General features: G+C 38.9%; 1 protein-coding gene across 10 annotated transcripts in view; it reads right to left on the reverse strand.

Annotated features, from left to right (window-relative positions):
• Window positions 1–1,118: 1,118 nt before the first annotated feature.
• LOC126235997 (poly [ADP-ribose] polymerase tankyrase-2-like) overlaps window positions 1,119–23,236 on the reverse strand; it is a 271,495-nt gene continuing 249,377 nt past the window's right edge. For 3 of the 10 annotated variants that reach the window (XM_049945001.1, XM_049945000.1, XM_049944995.1), the window contains 2 exons: window positions 12,479–12,721; window positions 1,129–2,441 (listed from right to left, as the gene is read on the reverse strand). In XM_049945001.1, coding sequence (XP_049800958.1) covers window positions 2,075–2,441; window positions 12,479–12,721 — 610 coding nt within the window. In that variant the 3' untranslated portion in view covers window positions 1,129–2,074. Of the gene's footprint in view, window positions 2,442–12,478; window positions 12,722–23,236 lie in introns of all 10 variants that reach the window. The other 7 variants (XM_049944997.1, XM_049944996.1, XM_049944994.1 and 4 more) reach the window with 4 other exon arrangements.

Here is a 23,236-nt window from a genome sequence, read left to right on the forward strand (position 1 = left end):
GCTACATGATGGACAGATCATACCTAGTGTTTATATTCCATGTGGGATGGAGCATGGTAAACCATGAGAAAGTGTGGCAATTAATCAGTAATCATTCTTGTGTGTGGTATGTCATAACGGATGGAAGGTTACTGCCGGACGGGCCCTAAACTCTTGGTTACAGGTGATTGGGTGTATTTACTTGATGATTTATTGGAATTTTATCCATGCAGCTGGACTATGTTGAATCTGGTGAGCCTTCATTAGTAAAAACTGACCTAATGGTTTTGACACTGCAGTCCCTGGTTGCACCTTGGTGAAATAAAATTAGAGTAACAGTGTTATCAGCTATAAGCAGTTTAGTAAGGCATTTTTCACATGGTGAGGCCAACTCATTACTTTTAAGGCCATGCACCAAGTCTGGTCTTTGGTGTTTCCTGAACTTTTCTTGTGTGCTTATTGGTGATACACGGATATTACAATTTTCATGCCTAGTGGAGTATTGAGTGATCTTAACATGGACATCACGTTCCAGTGTCCACTGACTGGGGGTGTTCCTTACATAGTTACACATTTGGTATGTGTACAAACCTGTTTTCTTGATATTTTAGTAAAATGGACGATTACCACAAGTGAGCTTTATACATTATAAATAACACACTTACCTGTAAGAAGCCAACTTCGATTGATATGGAATCGCAGGCCTTACTACAGAAGAGCAGATTATAATTCCGTTATCATGGAAATGTTATTCTATTTTTTAATCCTGCTCATGCTAAAGTAACTCTGATTTTCTATTGGAAGTTGTTGCCCTTTTAAACTGTGTAAAGTTTCCTCGAAGTCAATTTTGTTAATGTAATAAGCTGACTGAAGACACTCTGTCTGAATTTCTTTACCTGTTATAAGTTTAATGGAGCCTTGATTGCAAATTATGTTCTTAACTGATATTAAATTTTCTTTGGAATTTATCATTTAAATTGTGTCCTTTGCAGACAACTCTGGTAAATAAAACAAAATTTGTTCTGTAAGAAATTTATTTTTTGAGCGCAGTACCTTACCACTGCCTCCTCCTTGCATTGCTGCCATCTTTCACACAGCGAACTACTCACATGAAACTTGGAATCTTTGATTTTGACCACTAAAAGTCAACAGTAGGCACTGGAGATCTAATATCCCAAATGAGAGTGTTGTTAAACACACAACATGCTCAGTGTTACTTGGTATCATGTACACGTCAATGGAACAGATTTGTAGCATCATTTCATAATGTGAGATTGGAGATCCATACTACTCGACAGGCAGTAGCATCTTTTGTAACTAAAGCAGTACAGCTGTGCAGCCCATATACGGAATGAACCACTTGTGGTGTTTCTGGTTGCAGCATTAAGTTTACAGAAAAATATGCTCAAGAGAAGATAATTACACTCCATGTGGGATGGAATGTGGATGGACAATTCTCTTTAATCTTCCTCCAAAATGTTCTGTTCTCTTTTATTCACAGTACACTAATACATGAAATAGTATGCACATAACGTGGTTCGAATCTTTTTACAGGTGTGATATTTGATATTGTACCATAATATAACATCATCTGTGCTACAGACAAGTAATCTTTGTATAATTGTATAACCGAAGATAAACTCTAACCATAAAAGTGGTGTATCATCAGGCTGAGTAAAGCCTAATTTGTTACAGTCAAGCATACATCCATTATGCTAGTACAGACAAATGTCCAGTTATGAATTACTTTACAAACCGCTGTTTATTACTAATAAGATATTTTTGTTTCTAAATGTCCGTCTTGATCACACATTGCTATCTGATACACGGATCACTGTCATGTAACTTATACATGCAAGTACAAGAGAATTGGCTATTTTACAGAATGTCCAGTTATGAATTACTTTACAAACCGCTGTTTATTACTAATAAGATTTTTTTTTTCTAAATGTCTGTCTTGATCACACATTGCTATCTGATACACGTATCACTGTCACGTAATTTGTACATGCAAGTACAAGAGCATTGTCTATTGTACAGAAGATGAAGATGGACTACAAGCATCATTTCTTAGTAGCCATCTATGCCACCTATGCTACATATGTCGAATGTCCTTCCTTCTGGCCAGCATCACGGGGGTATTCCCCAAGTTATCTACGGCTTCCCTGTCTGCCCCTGCGTTCAGCAGCACAGTTACCACACTTCGGTGGCCCCTCTCTGCTGCTCTGTGCAGGGGTGTGCGCTGCCACCTGTCCCTGGAATCCACTTTAGCCCCATTCTCCAAGAGACATTCGACTGTCTCCAGGTATCCTCTCTCGGCTGCCCAGTGCAAGGCAGTCATCCTGTAACCGTCCCGCATTCCCACATCGGCCCCTGAAGCGAGCAGTTGTTGTAATTCCTCTATTGATCCATCCTTAACTGCCTGGAGAAGCCTCCTATTCATCTCGTCTGCTGGCGTGCTGCTGCACAAAACAGTGAAATTATTTCATTTTAGTGTGAACTCCCAAATCTGTCAACAGTTCTGAATACTCATGGTAACAATTGTCCACCAACAAATTAAAATTCTACAATTTTTGTTCCTTCTACAATACATGAAAGTAGGAAAGTCAGCGCATGTTAAGGTACTGATGGGAAAATTGAATCTCCTCCTTAAAGTCTTCATGCACTTCCTATTAGAAATGTCTTTCCTTCCCCCCCACCTCTCAAAAATTCAATTGCAACATCAATCCTTGATAGTTAGTTCCTGCCAGTTTACTATTCTACAGCCCTCTGTGTGATTATTCTGCCTGGAGATGATCTATGATCTGTGTAGAGAATGGTAACTTATCCTCAACCTCAGTAAATGTAACATATTATGTATAAATAGACAAAGAAATCCAACAATATTAGATTACATTATTCACGACCAACCACTAGAAACCATGACTACCGTAAAATGCCTTGGAGTAAGCATACATAGTGACCTAAAGTGGAATGACCACATAAAACAAACTGCAGGAAATGCAGAATTTAATTCACCCATGAAAGAAGTAGCTTACAAATCAACTATCTGACACATGATTGATTATTGCCCATTAGTAAGGGACCCTTACCAGGATGGATTAATAGAAGATATGGAGAAAATCTGATGAAGAGTGGCACATTTCATCTCAAGTTTGTTTACTCAATGCGAGATGATTACAAAGATACTCAACAAACTCCAGTGGCAGCTGATACAAAAGAGGTATTGTGTACCATGGACATGTTTACTGTAGAAACTTCTAGAGTGTACATTCTGGGAAGAGTCGGGCAACATCTTACATTTTCTCACACGAAATGATCACAATGAGGAAATAAAAGAAATATGGCTTCATACAAGGGTTTATCAATAATCATTCTTCCCATGCACTGTCTGCAAAAGGGGCTGTAAAGTGGGGAGGGAAATTGGTTGTATCAGAATTACTCTTCACCACACATCATAACGTGGCATGTAGAGGGCAGGTGGAGATGTACATGTACATGTACATGTACATCTACATCTACATGGTTACTCTGCAATTAACACTTAAGTGCCTGGCAGAGGGTTCATCGAACCATTTTCATACCACTCCTCTACCATTCCACTCTCAAATTGTGTGTGGGAAAAGGAACACCTAAATCTTTCCATTCGAGCTCTGATTTCTCTTATTTTATTATGATGATCATTTCTCCCTACTCAGGTGGGTGTCAACAAAAATATTTATGCATTCGGAAGAGAAAGTAGGTGATTGAAATTTTGTAAATAGATCTCGCTGAAAGAAAACCACCTTTGTTTTAGTGACTGCCACCCCATCTCGCGTATCACATCAGTGACACTCTAACCCCTATTGCGCGATAACATGAATCGAGCTGCCCTTTGCACTTTTTTGATGTCCTCCATCAATCCTACCTGGTAAGGATCCCATACCATGCAGCAACATTCCAGCAGAGGATGAACAAGTGTAATGTAGGCTGTCTCTTTAGTGGGTTTGTCACATCTTCTAATTGTTCTGCCAACAAAGTGCAGTCTTTGTTTTGCCTTCCCCGCAATATTATCTATGTGGTCTTTCCAATTTCAGTTGCTCGTAATTGTAATTCCTAGGTATTTAGTCGAATTGATAGCCCTTAGATTTGTGTGATTTATCGTATACCCAAAATTTATTGGATTTCTTTTAGTACCTATATGGATTACCTCACACTTTTCTTTGTTTAGTGCCAATTGCCACTTTTCGCACCATACGGAAATTCTCTATGTCATTTTGTAATTGGAACTGATCATCTGATGATTTTACTAGACAGTAAATTACAGCGTCATCTGCAAACAATCTAAGGGGGCTGCTCAGATTATCACCTAGATCATTTATATACATCAGGAACAGCAGAGGGCCTATGACACTACCTTGCGGAATGCCAGATATCACTTCTGTTCTACTCAATGATTTACCATTTATCACTACGAACTGTGACCTCTCTGAGAGAAAATCACAAATCCACTAACACAACTGAGATGATACTCCATATACATGCAATTTGATTAATAGTTGCTTGTGAGGAACAGTATCAAAAGCCTTCTGCAAATCTAGGAATATGGAATTGATCTGAGATCCTTTGTCGACAGCACTCATTACTTCATGGGAATAAAGAACTAGCAGTGTTGCACAAGACTGATATTTTTTGAATCCATGTTGGTTATATATCAATAAGTAATTTTCTTCAGGGTGATTCATAATGTTCGAGTAAAGTATATGCTCCAAAATCCTAGTACAAGTTCTAAGTAATTCCCACGAGGCCTTTGTTAACGTCTAATATCAATTTAAATGTTAGGAAGTCATTTGTGGAGGTGTTTGACTGGAGCATAGCCTTATATGGAAGTGAAACATGGAAGATAAGCAGTTCAAACAAAAAGGGAATACGAGCTTTGAAATGTTGTACTATATGAGAATGATGAAGATTGGACAGGTAGATTGAATAACAAATGAGGATGTGTGGGGTGGGGGACATTTATGGACAACTTGACTAACAAAAGGCAGCAGTCAATAGGGCACGTCCTGAGCCATGAAGGCACTGTCACTTTGGTAACAGAAGTATGGGGGGTAAAAACTGTAGTGGGAGACCAAGGCTTGAATACAGTGAGCAGATTCAGAGGGATGTAGGTTGCAGTAGTTGTGCAGAGATGGAGAGCTGCACCAGGCCAATCTTCGGACTGAAGACTGCAACACCAACAACATGAGGGCATATATCTTCAATGCACTTACTGGCAATTTTTTCAATACAGTGTCATGAAAAAGATAATGTTACTTTTCTGTAAATCACCATTTTGTAGATACAGTCAACAAATAACAAATACACTACTTGCTGCTGTTGACAATATGATGACACACACACACACACACACACACACACACACACACACACACACACACACACACACACCGGCAACAGGAGGCTTGTAGCTGCCATGCTTCTTTCGGGTGGCAACCAAACAACTGTCGATTATGTCTATATGTTCTATAAAACACATCTTTTAGAACACAGTTTAACATTCAGGGGTCTCATAACATCTCACACTCCAAAGCAGAATGAGAGATTGATTTAACACATTATTCTACTGCAGGAGCTATTAGAGATCTTGAAGACAATAAACGTTTCACAACTGTCCTATTTCTTTCCTTATAAATGTTACGTATACACTGAAGAGCCAAAGTAACTGGTGCACCTGACTAATATCATGTAGGGCCCCTGCAAACACATAGAAGTACGGCAACACAACATGGCATGGACCCGGCTAATGGCTGAAGTAGTGTTGGAGGGAATTGACACCATGAATCCTGCAAGGCTGTCCATAAATCCATAAGAGTACGAGGGTGTAGAAATCTCTTCTGAAAAGTTTGTGGCCAGCAGAAGTGTTTAAACTCAGAAGAGTGTTCCTGGAGCCACTCTGTAATGATTCTGGATGTGTGGAGTGTTGCATTGTCCTGCGGGAGTTGCCCAAGTCCATCAGAATGCATAATGGTCATTAATGCATGTAAGTGATCAGGCAGGATGCTTATGTATGTCACCTCTCAGAGTTGTATCTAGACATATCAGGGGTCCCACATCACTCCAACTACACATGCCCCACACCATTACAGAGTCTCCACCAGCTTTAACAATCCCCTCTGACATGCAGGGTCCATGGATTCATGAGATTGTCTCCATATCGTACATGTCCATCCGCTCGATACAATTTGAAACGAAACTTGTGTGACCAGACAACATGTTTCCAGTCATCAACAGTCCAATGTCAGTGTTGACAGGTCCACAAAAGTGGGTCTACAACTCCGAAAGCTGAAATCTGCAGCAATTTGTGCATGGGTTGCACTTTGGCCACATTGAACGATTCTCTTCAGTCGTCGTTGGTGCCATTCTTGCTGGATCTTTTTCCAGCTGCAGTGATTTTGGAGATTTGATGTTTTGCCGGCTTTCTGATATTCATGGTACACTCGTGAAATGGACGTTTGGGAAAATCCCCACTTCATTGCTACCTTGGAGATGCTGGGTCCCATTGCTCGTGCGCTGACTGTAACACCATGTGCAAACTCACTTAAATCTTGATAACGTGCCATTGTAGCAGCAGTAACTGATCTGACAACTGCGCCAGACACTTGTTGTTTTATATAGGCATTGCCGACCACAGTGCCATGTTCTACCTGTTTACATATCTCTGTATTTGAATACGCATGCCTATACCAGTTTCTTTGGCACTTCAGTGTATATGGAGACAACAGTATCACCTTTTCCACCAATAACAACTTCTGATAAAGAAGAGGAACACTATCATAACTACTAATATTGCACGTAAAACTGATCACAAGCTTACAGACAGTCTGTAAAATTATGAACAGTTCAGAAATTGAGAAAAAGTAGGCATGTTTCCAAGATTTTATACGAATTGATTATTGGTATTTTGTATGGCCAAATTTTAATAAATAGCCATTACATGTTTCTCTAGTTAGATGAAACATTTATAGTAAATTCTGTAATATACAAATAAAGAAAAGTGTACTTTAAAAGACAGAATTACAGTAGTGAACCAGGAAGATAATGTGAACACCACCAGTTGCAGACATGTATGAACAGAGCTGATAATTAACATAGAGTCAGAGTTTAATTTCAAGTACAACACACACAGGGCTGACAAAGGTGAAAATCCCACCTTAAAACATAAAATATCCTAATACAAATGACACTGAACTCTGAACCTTTGGAGTTACCCTTTTACCTATGGTAAATGAAGCAGGGAAACATCCATACATTGATACGCTGCGCATGCACAAGCCTGCATCTCAGAAAACATTTGTATGAGTTAGATACATTATACATTCACACACAGAATGAAACGTCTTTTTGTCAAATGAGACAGGACTCCTATTTTCTTAACAGAGAATTCGGTATAAAAATTGATGTTTAGTTGGATCTAAGCAAATTTTGTTTTTCTATGAGGAAGAAACACCTGTAATATTTTGCAAACCTTATAGCCTGCAGATAGCAATTATGTTTAAACTAACATGGTTACATTTATTCTTTACATGGGAAAGAAATACTAAAATGACATTGAACAAATGGCTAAATTAAGAACAACAAAATACACATTTTATTGGCTCTAACAAATTACATTTAAACACTTGTTTACTATTAGCAGTAATGCTGGTCACATTTGAAAAGTAAAAACAACAAAACGTTAAAAAAAAGTGTTCGGACCACTCCACTTACAAAAAAATTTACTCATCTGATCTTCATTTTGACATATATAAATTCAATTTATTTTATGGTTTCAAACAAAGTAACATTACTAGAGAATATAATTCTCTGTACCTCAGTAAAGAACACAGGGACACAGCGGGTGAGATCTGTATTGGCAAAAGGTTTTGTTTTATACTTGTTTGGCTGTTGCGACTGTACCAGGGCCCCAGGTGCAAAGCAGCATGGCTGGTGCTGTCCCTTTGACAGACATTAGCGGATATGATGAACAACTAATAGCTATTTTTTGAAATGTGGCCATTCAAAATACCAATAATCATTTCATATAACATGTTTTTGGAGACCTCACCTGTAAACAATGGTAAGTGACATTTTAGGTGTTTTAAGAAATCGTGCAGTGAAGTTTCATTACATTCCCATAAATAAAATATTGTATGGGCATCCAATGTGATTTTTTTAATGCACCTACACCACAGTTTTCACATACATACACCATAACGACATATTTTTAAACTGGTAAATGCTACACAGAATACTGTATTCTTAATGCACTTAACACCGGTTATAATTTATTTGCCACTGTTTACTTGCTGGGTGAGTTGGTGAAACATTACTGTGAAACATCTCCAAAATACAAATTTCAAAGGTCTTTTATATATAACACTTTTTTGACCATAAACAACCTTATAGGAAGCATTTTGCATATCATAGCAATTCAGCTACCAGAAATTACGAGAATGTGCATTGTCTTCTTCACTTATATGCTCAAAACACTTTTTTGAGCACTCACATGGAGAGCCTATATGTTTTCATACAACACCGACCCCTTGCCCCTGTATGTTCTATATTCCTTTCCTTCATTTTTCTTTTCTCTTATCTATTCCTGGGTACCTCCATGTTTTGCCCTCTTCCGACCTCTGTCAGTTCTGCTGATACTTTGGATCAACTGTATCTGCCTGCAGAATTAATATTTTAATAAGGTGATTTTCTACTGTCATCAGATACTTAAACAACTGCATTTTTAACCATCAGTTGTATAAATAAACTTTTCTTCTTTACCGGTTTTGATCACTCAAACCAACATTACTGGAAGAAAAGGCAAATACATTAGATGGAAAACCAAATCATCTCTCTCTTGGATGTTTTGAAAGTCCCCAATGTTCAATGATTCTACATGTCCATCTATTGTATAGCATAATCTCAAATACATCTATTTCTCTTTAAGGTTGTAACACATAACAGATGGGTATGTACAATCATTGTAACAGTGAAGACTTTCAAAACATCTATGAGAAAGATGAATCACTCTTAAATATGAAGTATTTGCCTTTCCTTCCGGATATGATGGTCTAAGTGACCGAAACCAGTAGAGAATAAAGGTTTATTTCTACAGCTGATAGTTAAAAATCAAGTTCTTTAAAAGTGCTTGCAGAAAGTCAGGACCTGGTGCATCTTTGGAAGGATGCATATCTGTGATGTTACTCTGAATCTATAAAAATTCTGAGCTATAAGCTTAGCATCCTCTACACATTTCAGAATAATTTCACACATGTAAGTCAAATACAACCATTGATAGTATAGTCACATTGACACCGACTGAAGCCACTACTTCTCAATCACGATGCTCTTCAGTTGGCCTCACATGAGCTGACTTTATAGAATTATAGAATACATTCATGCAATAATAATGTGCATAAGCACGTAAATACAGGATTGACTTTTGTTTGTCTGGGGGTACTGATACAGCTGTAGGTAATGCTTTAAAAGAAACCAATGAAAGCACCTTACTACAGCATGTCAACAGTGTTAAGGGGCTCCGGATCGCCCTATACTTGCAATGTTAAAATAACGCTTATAAATTACATCTTTCCTCACAAAGTATTTGAGGTAGGAAGCTGAACTTTTTACAGAGTATTTATTCGAATATGGGCTACAACTTAACACAGGGATTTTACAAAATTTTAGTTCAGTTATTAAAGATGATTTTTTTTCAATTGTAATGAAAATTCACATTTTTTTGCAATTTTTTATTTATATATTCAAAAATATACAGTTTTTTGGAAAAAGGCTTTGTTAAATTATGCAGAAGGTACTGTGTAACATTTACTGAAAGTTTGAAACAAATATGTTTGGAAGATTCTTAGAAAACATGTAATTAGTATGAGAAAATAAAAGTTTTGGGAATCGAGCGACAAAGATTGGATTAACTTTTTAGTGCATTCCAGGTCCATAGGATGGATCATCTTCATCCTCTGCAAACTCCTCCTCCAGCTTCCTCTTGTTCCTCCTCCTGTTTACTCTTGCTTGTATTTATAGACACTTTACAGCCCTGTCTGCAGCCCGAAGGCGTTCCTTGTCTAAAGCAAGCATCGCTCGTACCATGTTAGAACCTATCTTCATTCCCATATTTCTAAATACCTTGCACCTTATAATGTTGCCATCACTGAAAATCGCAACAGCATCATACACACCAAAGTGAAGTGTTTCTATTCCAACAAATACAGTCTTGGGGATTCTCGACCATTTAACACTATTTACACTTTCATTGGGGTTTTGAGTTTTTCCGTGAATACACTTTTTCAACAGTTCAGGTGCTGCTAAGTCTCTGAAAATAGGTTTTATCACCTCCATTATTGCATGAGGCAGACTATGCTTATGAGTGTACACTTCACCAGTTAGCAATCCTTTGTTATATTTACACCAACTGTCTTCTTCTTTGGGACACAAGCTATGTTGGGGATTTTCATCGGTTGAAGAAGTATGAAAAAAAAAGAGCCCAAACAGCCTTCTTCATTTCGTCGACACTTTGTGTATTTTGCCTAATAGCCATTCCATAATAGTTCTGTATTTTGTCAATTACACTGTCAGTTAACCTTCCCTTCCCATCCAACCCTTTACCATCACTGAGTTTTTGTTTTTTGTACGAAGCTTTCAGTCGCCGAAGTCTTGTTCCCATTCGCTTCTGTACATGTCCAATACACTCAAATTTCTGCACTACAACATCATCACCATAGGGCTTCAGTCCTTGAACATGTTTGAAACTTTTAGAACCACCGTCACCAAGGTAATTAACATATCGCACTTTATCACACGCCTCAGAACGCTGGAATATACTGGCAACACTCAGAACGCTGGAATATACTGGCAACACCAGCCACTTCCATTCCTCCACTACTGCCACTATAGTTAGCTTTGCAATTATTTTCATGTGTACCTTTATATTTTTGTGGACATCTACAATACTTTGATATTACTGCTACATCTAAAACTTTCCCTGTATACATACTGGTGGCAGATACTACACCATGAAGAGATGTGTGTCCCCGTTTATGCCAGGTACCATCGAACGCTGCAGTCAAATCTCTGTTACCATTATTTTCCATTACTGCCTCTTCCACAGCATTGTTCATAGATTCTATACAGACATCTTCTACTTTAGACCCTATTAATTTATTATAGGTCGTAAACTTGGTTGGGGGATTTGGAAGATTCATGATGCCACAGAAAATTGCACCTGCAGTAGCACGCTTACCAACTGAACGCAAGGAATAAACAAATCTAATGTTGTGCTCGTAGATTTTGCTACCATTTTCTTCAGTTGCAGTTACTGCAACACTGTTCCAAAAGGTGGTCATGTATGAACACTTATCACATTTCAGTTGTATTTCACTAGCAAGTCCTACGTGCTTTATTATGGAGAGTTCCAGACCAACTTCACTACAATGAATACATCTTACACAGTTTGAAAAAATTCCTTTGAGAACCGACATATCAAATATTTCATTCACATCCGATTCGCCCATAAAAAATTCATAGTTTTCACTCATTGAACCAAGCTTCTTCTGTGAAGTATTTACTTTCCCACTTTGACTGCTATGGGCAGGTGTACTTGAGAGGTTAGGTTCACTCACTTGGTTATCGTCTTTATTGTTTACAGTAATAACACATACCTTTGGCTTTCCAACATTTCTCCTTTTCTTAAAAGCCTTCAGAGGATTTCTAATAACTTTACTTTTACTCATTATTATACTTCAACAAAACAGAGACTCAAGAAACAGAATTAATTACGAATATTTTCGAGATAAACACAGAGTAAATAAACATGAAACAATCGACAATCACACCAGCGATATATATTGAACCATCACAGGTTAGCCACAACACATACTTTATCTCACATCACTAAAATGTACCTGATGAACACGGACGTTAATAATAACACCATTTGACAGCAGTTTAACAGCGCCACAGTGGGTCACGCCCATGTAGAACACATTTTAAAAAAAATTTAAAAATAGTTGTAGTCTTCGGAATTGAATAAATTATATATCTATTAAAAGGTAATAGTCTGCAGATTCAGAAAACGCAAAAAAGTAAAAATTGAACTTTTCATGATTTTGAGCCTTTCCGGAGCCCCTTAAGGATGGCATTTAACATGCATGTCATCACACTGTCATGTAAATACATGTAAACTACGAAAAGTGACAAAACTTTACAACGTCTACTAGTTGCTCTGTAGTTCAGAGTCTGCGTTAAGCTGTTCATTCTCCTATAACTGGCTGGGTAGAGGTCAGAGCAAGGTGAGAATTTACCACTGGCAACAGGGTCCTGTCCAGTAAAGCACTGCCATGCTCAAACCAACCTTTACGATGAAGACAGCTGTACTTGTGAGCATGAAAATGGTGCCTTTTTGTAAAAATTATTTGTGCATAGGGAATGCAGATCCAGTGTTGTGACATGTATGTGTGATCATGGTACTCACCACATGGTAGAGAGGAAGCCATTAGGTGGGGCAGCCTTCGACATCTGGTGGGGTCTTGTGAGTGGTAGTGCTTCTTCAGGTGTGGCAGATTTCTGAGCGTGGTCTCCCTGGAACTGTGTGCCACCGGGTGGTTGTGTCTGACATGTTTGGTGGGAATCTTGGGTTGGCACAGCCGTGGCAGACGTATGACCACTCTGGTGCCGAAAGCCAGGGGTTCGACAGCTGTCTTGTGCAGTTGGCACACTACACAGAGAGTCACAGTCTGAGTGGGGATTGGGTATCATATAAGGAAGAGTTCCTAGTCACATGTTAACCTGAGGTTGCTTACCACACAGTGAGTGGTTTCGAGAAATGGTACACTTTACAGCTACACTGGTCTGTGTTTTAAAACTTTTCTTTTATGTCAGGGTTTTCGTTTTTATGAGCTTTTATATTTAATGCATGCTGAATTCAAAAATGCATCTCACTTTGCTAAATCAGGTCATGTTTTTTCTCTACCCTGACATTTAGGTAGTAGCCTGTTAGGTATATAAGTCATTCAAGCGTTTAAAATTTTTAATTATATTACCACTTTGCAGAATTATTTACATATCATATAGCTACATTAAATATATGATATTAAAATAAATGTAGTTAACAAGGAGGAAAAGATATCTGTAATTATCTGTATTTTGTTAAAGACCTTCAAAATGATGCTAGAAGCACAGTCATAGCTGACAAATCTGCCCATAAAGATGGAACTGGCAACTCTGTAAGAGAGAGAGGTGAGGGTTGGGCTGACATTGCTTCTAGCTTGTAGCAACCTGCAGGTTAGTTTGACTTGAACTGAGTGATAGCAACACTGGTACAAAATGACTCAAAAGTGCAAGAAGGATCCTGATCAGTTTTGCTACATTTGAGGAGAAGTCATCACACGACATAGGAAGTTAAAAATTAGCCCTTTTGTGAGAACAAATGTATCATGCATGCCTTTGAGTTAAAATTGGTGATGAGGACAAATCCTCTGCGCCATATGTATACAGCAAAACATTTGAAAGTCTGCGGTGCTGGAGCAAAAGCCAACAGAAGTTTCTCAGTTTTGGTTTATGTATGATTTGGAGGGGGGAAGAGATCACACTACCTACTGTTATTTCTGCATGATAAATTTACAGAGTAAGTCAATGACTTTAATTTTCATGAACTTCACATATCTCTTTATGAGTGCATTTGAAAATTAATTAGAAAATGTGTCTTAATTGAATTAATTCAATGAATGTATTTACATTTACTTTTAGGTATAAATAAAAAAACAAAGAGAGCTAGAGAGTTAAAATATCCAGAGATGCCATCTGCCATAAGACCAATGCCTCATAGAACAGGAATTCCAATTCCAACACCTCCTGATAACCAGAGTGACTTTTCTGCCCAGATGATGAAACACATTAAGAGAATGTTGGGGATACGTATCGCACCCCCTCAGATTCACACCAACCAAAGCCCCTAATCCACACTGAACTGAATGATTTGACATAAGCTCCTGGAATAATCTTCTATTGGTGCCGTGGTTTTCAAGAAAAGTTTTGACAGTACTTCAGAGAGCATGAAGAAGTTTCTCTTGTTTCCTGTCATGACATTGGTGGTCTCATTGAAGCTTTGAGTATAACATATATCTCTACTGAATGGCAGCTTTTCATAGATCCATCAAGTAGAAGTTTGAAAGCTGTACTACTCCACATTCATAATGTGATTGCTTCTGTTCCTGTGAGTCACTCAGGAGAAATGAGTGAAACGTTATGGTCATCAGATCAGGGAGCTCGTGAAAGATCCACAATTAGATGACAGTATGGATGGTACAGAGAGAGGAATGCCTGGTTAGCATTAAAATCAATAACAAAAAACTTTCTTGGCAACCATAGGAGCCTGGAATATGAAAATTCTGTCACGGAACTCCTTCAAAACTTCCAGGTTCTTGGTGCTTGTACGTCAATAAAGGTGCACTTTCCTACCCCACATTTAGATTACTTCCCTGACAACTGTGGAGATTATGGTGTGGAGCAGGGTGAGCGTTTTCATGGAGATATTAGAGTGATGGAGAAGAGGTATGAAGGTTTCTGGAATGAGCACATGCTTGTGGACTACTGTTGGTGCCTCAAAAAGAGACATTCCAGATTCAAAACACATATGAAAGTCCTCGAAAAGAGTCTTCCTTTGATAAAATGATGATGATGTTTGATCTTATACAGATAATTCAGACTTCATCCAAATACAATACTGTTTTCAAACCATAATCAGCATATATATTGTATTAAAATATATTAAATACCATATTTAAAAAAGTGAAATAGCAATAAAACCTCACCTGACTCAACAAAATGAGTTACATTTCTGAGTTCAGCATGCGTGAAATATTAAGAATCAGCTTAAAAAAACCTTGACCTAAAAAATGATGTAAACCAGAGCTATATACAAGGAATGAATGTAATGAAAAGTATCAAATACGGTTAATGTTATCCACCAAAAAATCCAGAACTGTAACAAAGTAAGAGACTTTTGAAGTTATATGTAATCTTAACTGTGTCAAAAGTTTGATGAGTGTAAATTATTCATAGGTACTTTTGTTGTTAGAAACTGAATTTCGCTCTGTAGCCCTTACAGCTCCTTTGTGCAATGGAAACCTAGTGTGCTCTGCTCTGTGGCTCATGGGTCTTTTTCTGCAGCACCTTACCTTTTTAGCTAAAAGGGAAAACATTTATATTGTTGCATGTAGTATGCTCACATACATTGTGAACGTGTGTGATTGCGAGTTTTCGGACTATGGAGGGAAATTATTTACTTGCATGAACATCTTCATTTCAACAATTGTATACGGTGTGTGCCAACAGCAATGAAAAATAAGGGACCAACACACATCTAATTTCTTAATGTACAATGGAAAGGAAAGAAAGGATGTAAGAATGTCTGTGAAGGTCTGTGTTTGAAATGAATTATCAATCAACAGTTCAGTAAATTTAGAGACAATAAGACTGTGGCTTGTAGTCACAAACTAGTCATAAATGTATACAAGGTATCTGCTCACTTTATGGAGTTACTTTATCAAAACGATTAACAAAATGATCACACATAAAAAAGGTATTGGCACAATCAACCACAGAAGTTACTCAAACACTCCAAAGGTCCCTCAGATACAGAATGGATAAAACTTCACAGACTATGACACAATGTAGAAAGTAAGTGTGGGATTTAAAATATCCCAGGTGCATGCGCAAAAGAAGTACGCTGAAGGTGGTTCTGCAGTGCCTGTAAAGATACTGAGAATTTTGTTGTCAGTTCAAATGCATGCAACACAGCTGAAATCAGGAGAAGCCTCCTTCCCTGGACCTGGAAATGGGAGTGTCCTACTTCAGAAAGCATTTATTTTCTTCCTGCTTCTGATATACTGATGACAGCAAAATATCTCTGTGCATTTTCATACATCCTCTGCTGGAGCAGTAAGAGCATTGATCCGTGTTCAGTATCTGATCAAAAATATCTTGACATCCGTTAGCAGACCTTAACAATGGCTTTCTGCTGTGGATACTCTCATTCAGGCATCTGAATGTCTGTGGAGGAATCATAGCCCATTCCTCCACAACAGCCAAAATCAGAGATAGTAGTGACGTTAGAGGCTGGGATCTGAAGCGAAGTCCACATTCTAACTCATCAAAAAGTGTTCCACTGGGTTGAGGACAGAGCTTTTGGCAGTCCAGTTCATTTCAAGAATTTTACTGTACACAAAACATTGTCTCTCAGAATCCACTTTATGAAAGATTGTTTTGTCAGGCTGATACAATGAATCATCATCTCCAAACTGTTCCTCTACTGTACACAGAACACAATGCTGCAATGTGTTCATTTCTTTTCGCATTTAGCATTTGCAATAAGGGTGCCAAACTCTAACCACACGAAACACCCCCAGACAGCAACACCAAATTCTCTATACTTCAACACTTGGCTCTACACATGATGGCAACTGACACTCTCCATGTCTTCGCCAAACGGTTTGCCACATTGTATAGCACCATTTCATCACTTCAAATCACTTGTTTTGAGTCATTCACTGGCTAATGGTGTAACTCTTTACATCACCTTAAGCACTGCTTAACACTGATTACATCAATGTGAGGGGTTGCTTGAGCATTATACCATTCTTTTTAGCTCTCTACGCACAGTCAGTGTGCTAGCTGGACTGCCGGTAGTACTCTGGAACTCATGAGTGGCTCTTTACACCTGATTTAATATGATACTCACCATATAGTGGGGATGACGACTTGCAGGTAGCCACAATAAAAAGACTATCAGAAAGTGAGCTTTCAGCCAAGATGGCCTTTGTCGAAAATAGACAACACACACACACACACACACACACACACACACACACAAGCACAGTCTCTGGCCATCCGTCTTCACTGCCAAGGACTGTGGTTTTATATATATATATATATATATATATATATATATATATATATATATATATATATATATATATGTGTGTGTGTGTGTCTGCTTGTGTCTGTATATGTGTGGATGGATATGTGTGTGTGTGCGAGTGTATACCTGTCCTTTTTTCCCCCTAAGGTAAGTCTTTCCGCTCCCAGGATTGGAATGACTCCTTACCCTCCCCCTTAAAACCCACATCCTTTCGTCTTTCCCTCTCCTTCCCCTCTTTGCTGATGAGGCAACAGTTTGTTGCGAAAGCTTGAATTTTGTGTGTTTGTTTGTGTTAGTTTGTGTGTCTATCGACCTGCCAGTGCTTCGTTTGGTAAGTCACATCATCTTTGTTTTTAGATATATTTTTCCCACGTGGAATATATATGCTGTGACTTACCAAACGGGAAAGTGCTGGTAGATAAGACACAATAAAAAACACACAAACACACACGAATATTGGTAAGTCACAGCATATTTTTTAATATATTTTTCCCATATATAAACAAAGATGATGTGACTTACCGAACGAAAGTGCTGGCAGGTCGATAGACACACAAACAAACACAAACACACACACAAAATTCAAGCTTTCGCAACAAACTGTTGCCTCATCAGGAAAGAGGGAAGGAGAGGGAAAGACGAAAGGATGTGGGTTTTAGGGGAGAGGGTAAGGAGTCATTCCAATCCCGGGAGCAGAAAGACTTACCTTAGGGGGAAAAAAGGACGGGTATACACTCAGACACACACACACACACACACACACACACACACACACACACACACACATCCACACATATACAGACACAAGCAGACATCTCACAAGCAGACATATTCAAATATAGCGGGGGGACTTGCCTTGGGGGGAAGAAGGGACGGGTGTGCACTTGCACACACACACATGTCCATCCACACATATACCAATACGTGTGGATGGATATGTGTGTGTGTGCGCGAGTGTATACCCGTCCTTTTTTCCCCCTAAGGTGAGTCCTTCCGCTCGCGGGATTGGAATGACTCCCTACCCTCTCCCTTAAAACCCACATCCTTTCGTCTTTCCCTCTCCTTCCCTCTTTCCTGATGAGGCAACAGTTTGTTGCGAAAGCTTGAATTTTGTTTGTATGTTTGTGTTTGTTTGTGTGTCTATCGACGTGCCAGCACTTTCGTTTGGTAAGTCACATCATTTTTGTTTATATATATATATATATATATATATATATATATATCTGTGTGTGTGTGTGTGTGTGTGTGTGTGTGTGTGTGCGTGTTGTTTGCTTTTGATGAAGGCCTTGTTGTCTGAAGCTCACTTTCTGACAGTTTTTTTGTTGTGCCTATCTGTGACTTAGCATCTCCACTATATGTTGAGTAGCAACTATCCTTTTCATGATGTTGTTACGTTCCGTCCTGGATTTTCCATTGTTTGGTTTACTGTGATTTTTGAGAACCACATTATACGATGCTTGACAGTCCCTGTCCATCAGTACATGGGGTCTGGCTGGTTTGGTTTAGCTGTGGTTGGTCCTTTGTGTTTCCACTTTACAATTACATCACCTTCAGTCAACTTGGGCAGCTTTAGAAGTGTTGAAATGTTTGTGATTGATATGTTACTCAGGTAAAATCCAAGGACTGTTCTGCTTCCAAAGCCACTGAACTCGGCTGTTAGGCCCTTTCTGCTGTAACTACCTCTCTTCCAACAACACAATACTCCCTGCCTCCTTTTAGAGTGGACTGTCCACCTCTCATGACAGCCAGTGGACAACTCTGCATTAGAGACAGGTATCTGGACACTTCTGACCAGATAGTGTACATGATATCAATTTTATTTTACAATAAATCATAGAATGATGAACATTTACTATTCTATATGTTACTGGCATTGTGTGAAATCTGGCCTAGAATCGAACATCAGAGTTTGAAAAAGACTCATATTTTATACATTGTCTAGGTGTTGTATACTTTGCCACATTATTTGATGGCAAAACATACAACACGCCTAATCCTGCCATTTTTTCCCCCGACACCACTGTCTGCAGCAATGTTCAGGTCTTTGTTTAACAGTTGTGAAGACAGTGTATTGTTGTATGATGTTCAACTACCACACCACGGATATCGCCATAATAGTTCTCCAGTGTACAGCATCCAGCTGAAGTTCCACAGACGCTCTCCTGTCATCGTTTCCTGTTGTTCTTGTATCACCATGTCGGAAGCAAGTGTAGTACCAAGACAGGGACAGGTATCACACCATGCTAACAAGTAACGACATTTCTGCGATGAACTGTCTCAAGTAAGACCCATTGTTCCAAAACAGTGTTTTCCTAACAGAAAAAAGTTAGTCAACGATATGAAGAAGGCTAAGATGACCATGAAGCAGGAACCACAGACCACTGGCTGCTGAAATACTATGACGTCATAATGGTCAAGAATAAGACTAAGTTGATCTATCCTGTTAAATAAAATATGAACGCTATTCAATTTTGCGATGTGAACTATGAGTTATCTAATATACTCCTTATAACCCTTTTGGCTATTGGTCATGGAGGATGGGATAGAATACTGAAAGAACTTTCACCCAAGTATAAGAGAATTACCCGTCATGGTAATGAGCTGCACATTTATCTCTGTGAGCCCTGCCAGAAGAAACAAAAAGGTATTAAAAAAGATGTTGTGGACAAGCCAATTTTTTTTCTTTTTCTTTTTTTTCGGAATTAAATTCCCATTGTTACATTGATCTCATTGACTTCCAGTCCCATCCTGATAAGAGTGTACAAGTTTATAATGGTTTACCAAGATCATCTCACTAAGTTTGTAGTCCTCAGGGCTTTGAAATCAAAGAGAGGAGAAGAAGCAGTCTACAACCTCATCAACATATTTAATTTACTTTATGCTTCAATGATTCTACAGTCTAATAACAGCAGGGAATTTGAAAACACTGTGATAAGCAGCCTAAAGGAGTACTGGACCACTTTGAAGATTGTCCACAGTAAGCGGCACCACTCACAAAGTCAGGGGCACATCGAAAGAGCAAACCAGGACACTGAAAATATGTTGCATGCTTGGATGCAAGATGAAAAGTTAGCTGCTGGAGCGATGGGCTGCAGTTCATCCAACTTATGAAAAACAGAGCTTTTCATTCTAGGATTAACAGGTTGCCATACAAAGCTCTGTTTGGCTGCAAAGTTAGGTCTCGCAACATCGTTCCTGCTTGACAATGTTTTGCAAGACACAGATACTGAGGAGGAGCTGGAAAAAATAATGGAGAGCATAAAAAAACCAACAGCAGAAAGAAAGACAAAATGAATCAATGCAAGAGACACAGCTCCCTGCAGAAGACACAGATAAGAATGCAATCCATGATGGAGGAAACCAAAACAGTGATGAAGCCATGGTTATTGAAGAGCCTTCCATTTCTGTGGTTACCGAAAATCCTTCTTTTTGTGATATCTTAATAGAAACCAGTGCTGCTCATACATGTCAAAAGCATGCGTGTGTTTGTTTGTGTTAGTTTGTGTGTCTATCGACCTGCCAGTGCTTCGTTTGGTAAGTCACATCATCTTTGTTTTTAGATATATTTTTCCCACGTGGAATATATATGCTGTGACTTACCAAACGGGAAAGTGCTGGTAGATAAGACACAATAAAAAACACACAAACACACACGAATATTGGTAAGTCACAGCATATTTTTTAATATATTTTTCCCATATATAAACAAAGATGATGTGACTTACCGAACGAAAGTGCTGGCAGGTCGATAGACACACAAACAAACACAAACACACACACAAAATTCAAGCTTTCGCAACAAACTGTTGCCTCATCAGGAAAGAGGGAAGGAGAGGGAAAGACGAAAGGATGTGGGTTTTAGGGGAGAGGGTAAGGAGTCATTCCAATCCCGGGAGCAGAAAGACTTACCTTAGGGGGAAAAAAGGACGGGTATACACTCAGACACACACACACACACACACACACACACACACACACACACACACACACATCCACACATATACAGACACAAGCAGACATCTCACAAGCAGACATATTCAAATATAGCGGGGGGACTTGCCTTGGGGGGAAGAAGGGACGGGTGTGCACTTGCACACACACACATGTCCATCCACACATATACCAATACGTGTGGATGGATATGTGTGTGTGTGCGCGAGTGTATACCCGTCCTTTTTTCCCCCTAAGGTGAGTCCTTCCGCTCGCGGGATTGGAATGACTCCCTACCCTCTCCCTTAAAACCCACATCCTTTCGTCTTTCCCTCTCCTTCCCTCTTTCCTGATGAGGCAACAGTTTGTTGCGAAAGCTTGAATTTTGTTTGTATGTTTGTGTTTGTTTGTGTGTCTATCGACGTGCCAGCACTTTCGTTTGGTAAGTCACATCATTTTTGTTTATATATATATATATATATATATATATATCTGTGTGTGTGTGTGTGTGTGTGTGTGTGTGTGTGTGCGTGTTGTTTGCTTTTGATGAAGGCCTTGTTGTCTGAAGCTCACTTTCTGACAGTTTTTTTGTTGTGCCTATCTGTGACTTAGCATCTCCACTATATGTTGAGTAGCAACTATCCTTTTCATGATGTTGTTACGTTCCGTCCTGGATTTTCCATTGTTTGGTTTACTGTGATTTTTGAGAACCACATTATACGATGCTTGACAGTCCCTGTCCATCAGTACATGGGGTCTGGCTGGTTTGGTTTAGCTGTGGTTGGTCCTTTGTGTTTCCACTTTACAATTACATCACCTTCAGTCAACTTGGGCAGCTTTAGAAGTGTTGAAATGTTTGTGATTGATATGTTACTCAGGTAAAATCCAAGGACTGTTCTGCTTCCAAAGCCACTGAACTCGGCTGTTAGGCCCTTTCTGCTGTAACTACCTCTCTTCCAACAACACAATACTCCCTGCCTCCTTTTAGAGTGGACTGTCCACCTCTCATGACAGCCAGTGGACAACTCTGCATTAGAGACAGGTATCTGGACACTTCTGACCAGATAGTGTACATGATATCAATTTTATTTTACAATAAATCATAGAATGATGAACATTTACTATTCTATATGTTACTGGCATTGTGTGAAATCTGGCCTAGAATCGAACATCAGAGTTTGAAAAAGACTCATATTTTATACATTGTCTAGGTGTTGTATACTTTGCCACATTATTTGATGGCAAAACATACAACACGCCTAATCCTGCCATTTTTTCCCCCGACACCACTGTCTGCAGCAATGTTCAGGTCTTTGTTTAACAGTTGTGAAGACAGTGTATTGTTGTATGATGTTCAACTACCACACCACGGATATCGCCATAATAGTTCTCCAGTGTACAGCATCCAGCTGAAGTTCCACAGACGCTCTCCTGTCATCGTTTCCTGTTGTTCTTGTATCACCATGTCGGAAGCAAGTGTAGTACCAAGACAGGGACAGGTATCACACCATGCTAACAAGTAACGACATTTCTGCGATGAACTGTCTCAAGTAAGACCCATTGTTCCAAAACAGTGTTTTCCTAACAGAAAAAAGTTAGTCAACGATATGAAGAAGGCTAAGATGACCATGAAGCAGGAACCACAGACCACTGGCTGCTGAAATACTATGACGTCATAATGGTCAAGAATAAGACTAAGTTGATCTATCCTGTTAAATAAAATATGAACGCTATTCAATTTTGCGATGTGAACTATGAGTTATCTAATATACTCCTTATAACCCTTTTGGCTATTGGTCATGGAGGATGGGATAGAATACTGAAAGAACTTTCACCCAAGTATAAGAGAATTACCCGTCATGGTAATGAGCTGCACATTTATCTCTGTGAGCCCTGCCAGAAGAAACAAAAAGGTATTAAAAAAGATGTTGTGGACAAGCCAATTTTTTTTCTTTTTCTTTTTTTTCGGAATTAAATTCCCATTGTTACATTGATCTCATTGACTTCCAGTCCCATCCTGATAAGAGTGTACAAGTTTATAATGGTTTACCAAGATCATCTCACTAAGTTTGTAGTCCTCAGGGCTTTGAAATCAAAGAGAGGAGAAGAAGCAGTCTACAACCTCATCAACATATTTAATTTACTTTATGCTTCAATGATTCTACAGTCTAATAACAGCAGGGAATTTGAAAACACTGTGATAAGCAGCCTAAAGGAGTACTGGACCACTTTGAAGATTGTCCACAGTAAGCGGCACCACTCACAAAGTCAGGGGCACATCGAAAGAGCAAACCAGGACACTGAAAATATGTTGCATGCTTGGATGCAAGATGAAAAGTTAGCTGCTGGAGCGATGGGCTGCAGTTCATCCAACTTATGAAA

This window comes from Schistocerca nitens, chromosome 2, assembly GCF_023898315.1.
Source record: "Schistocerca nitens isolate TAMUIC-IGC-003100 chromosome 2, iqSchNite1.1, whole genome shotgun sequence".
Lineage (NCBI taxonomy): Eukaryota > Metazoa > Arthropoda > Insecta > Orthoptera > Acrididae > Schistocerca > Schistocerca nitens.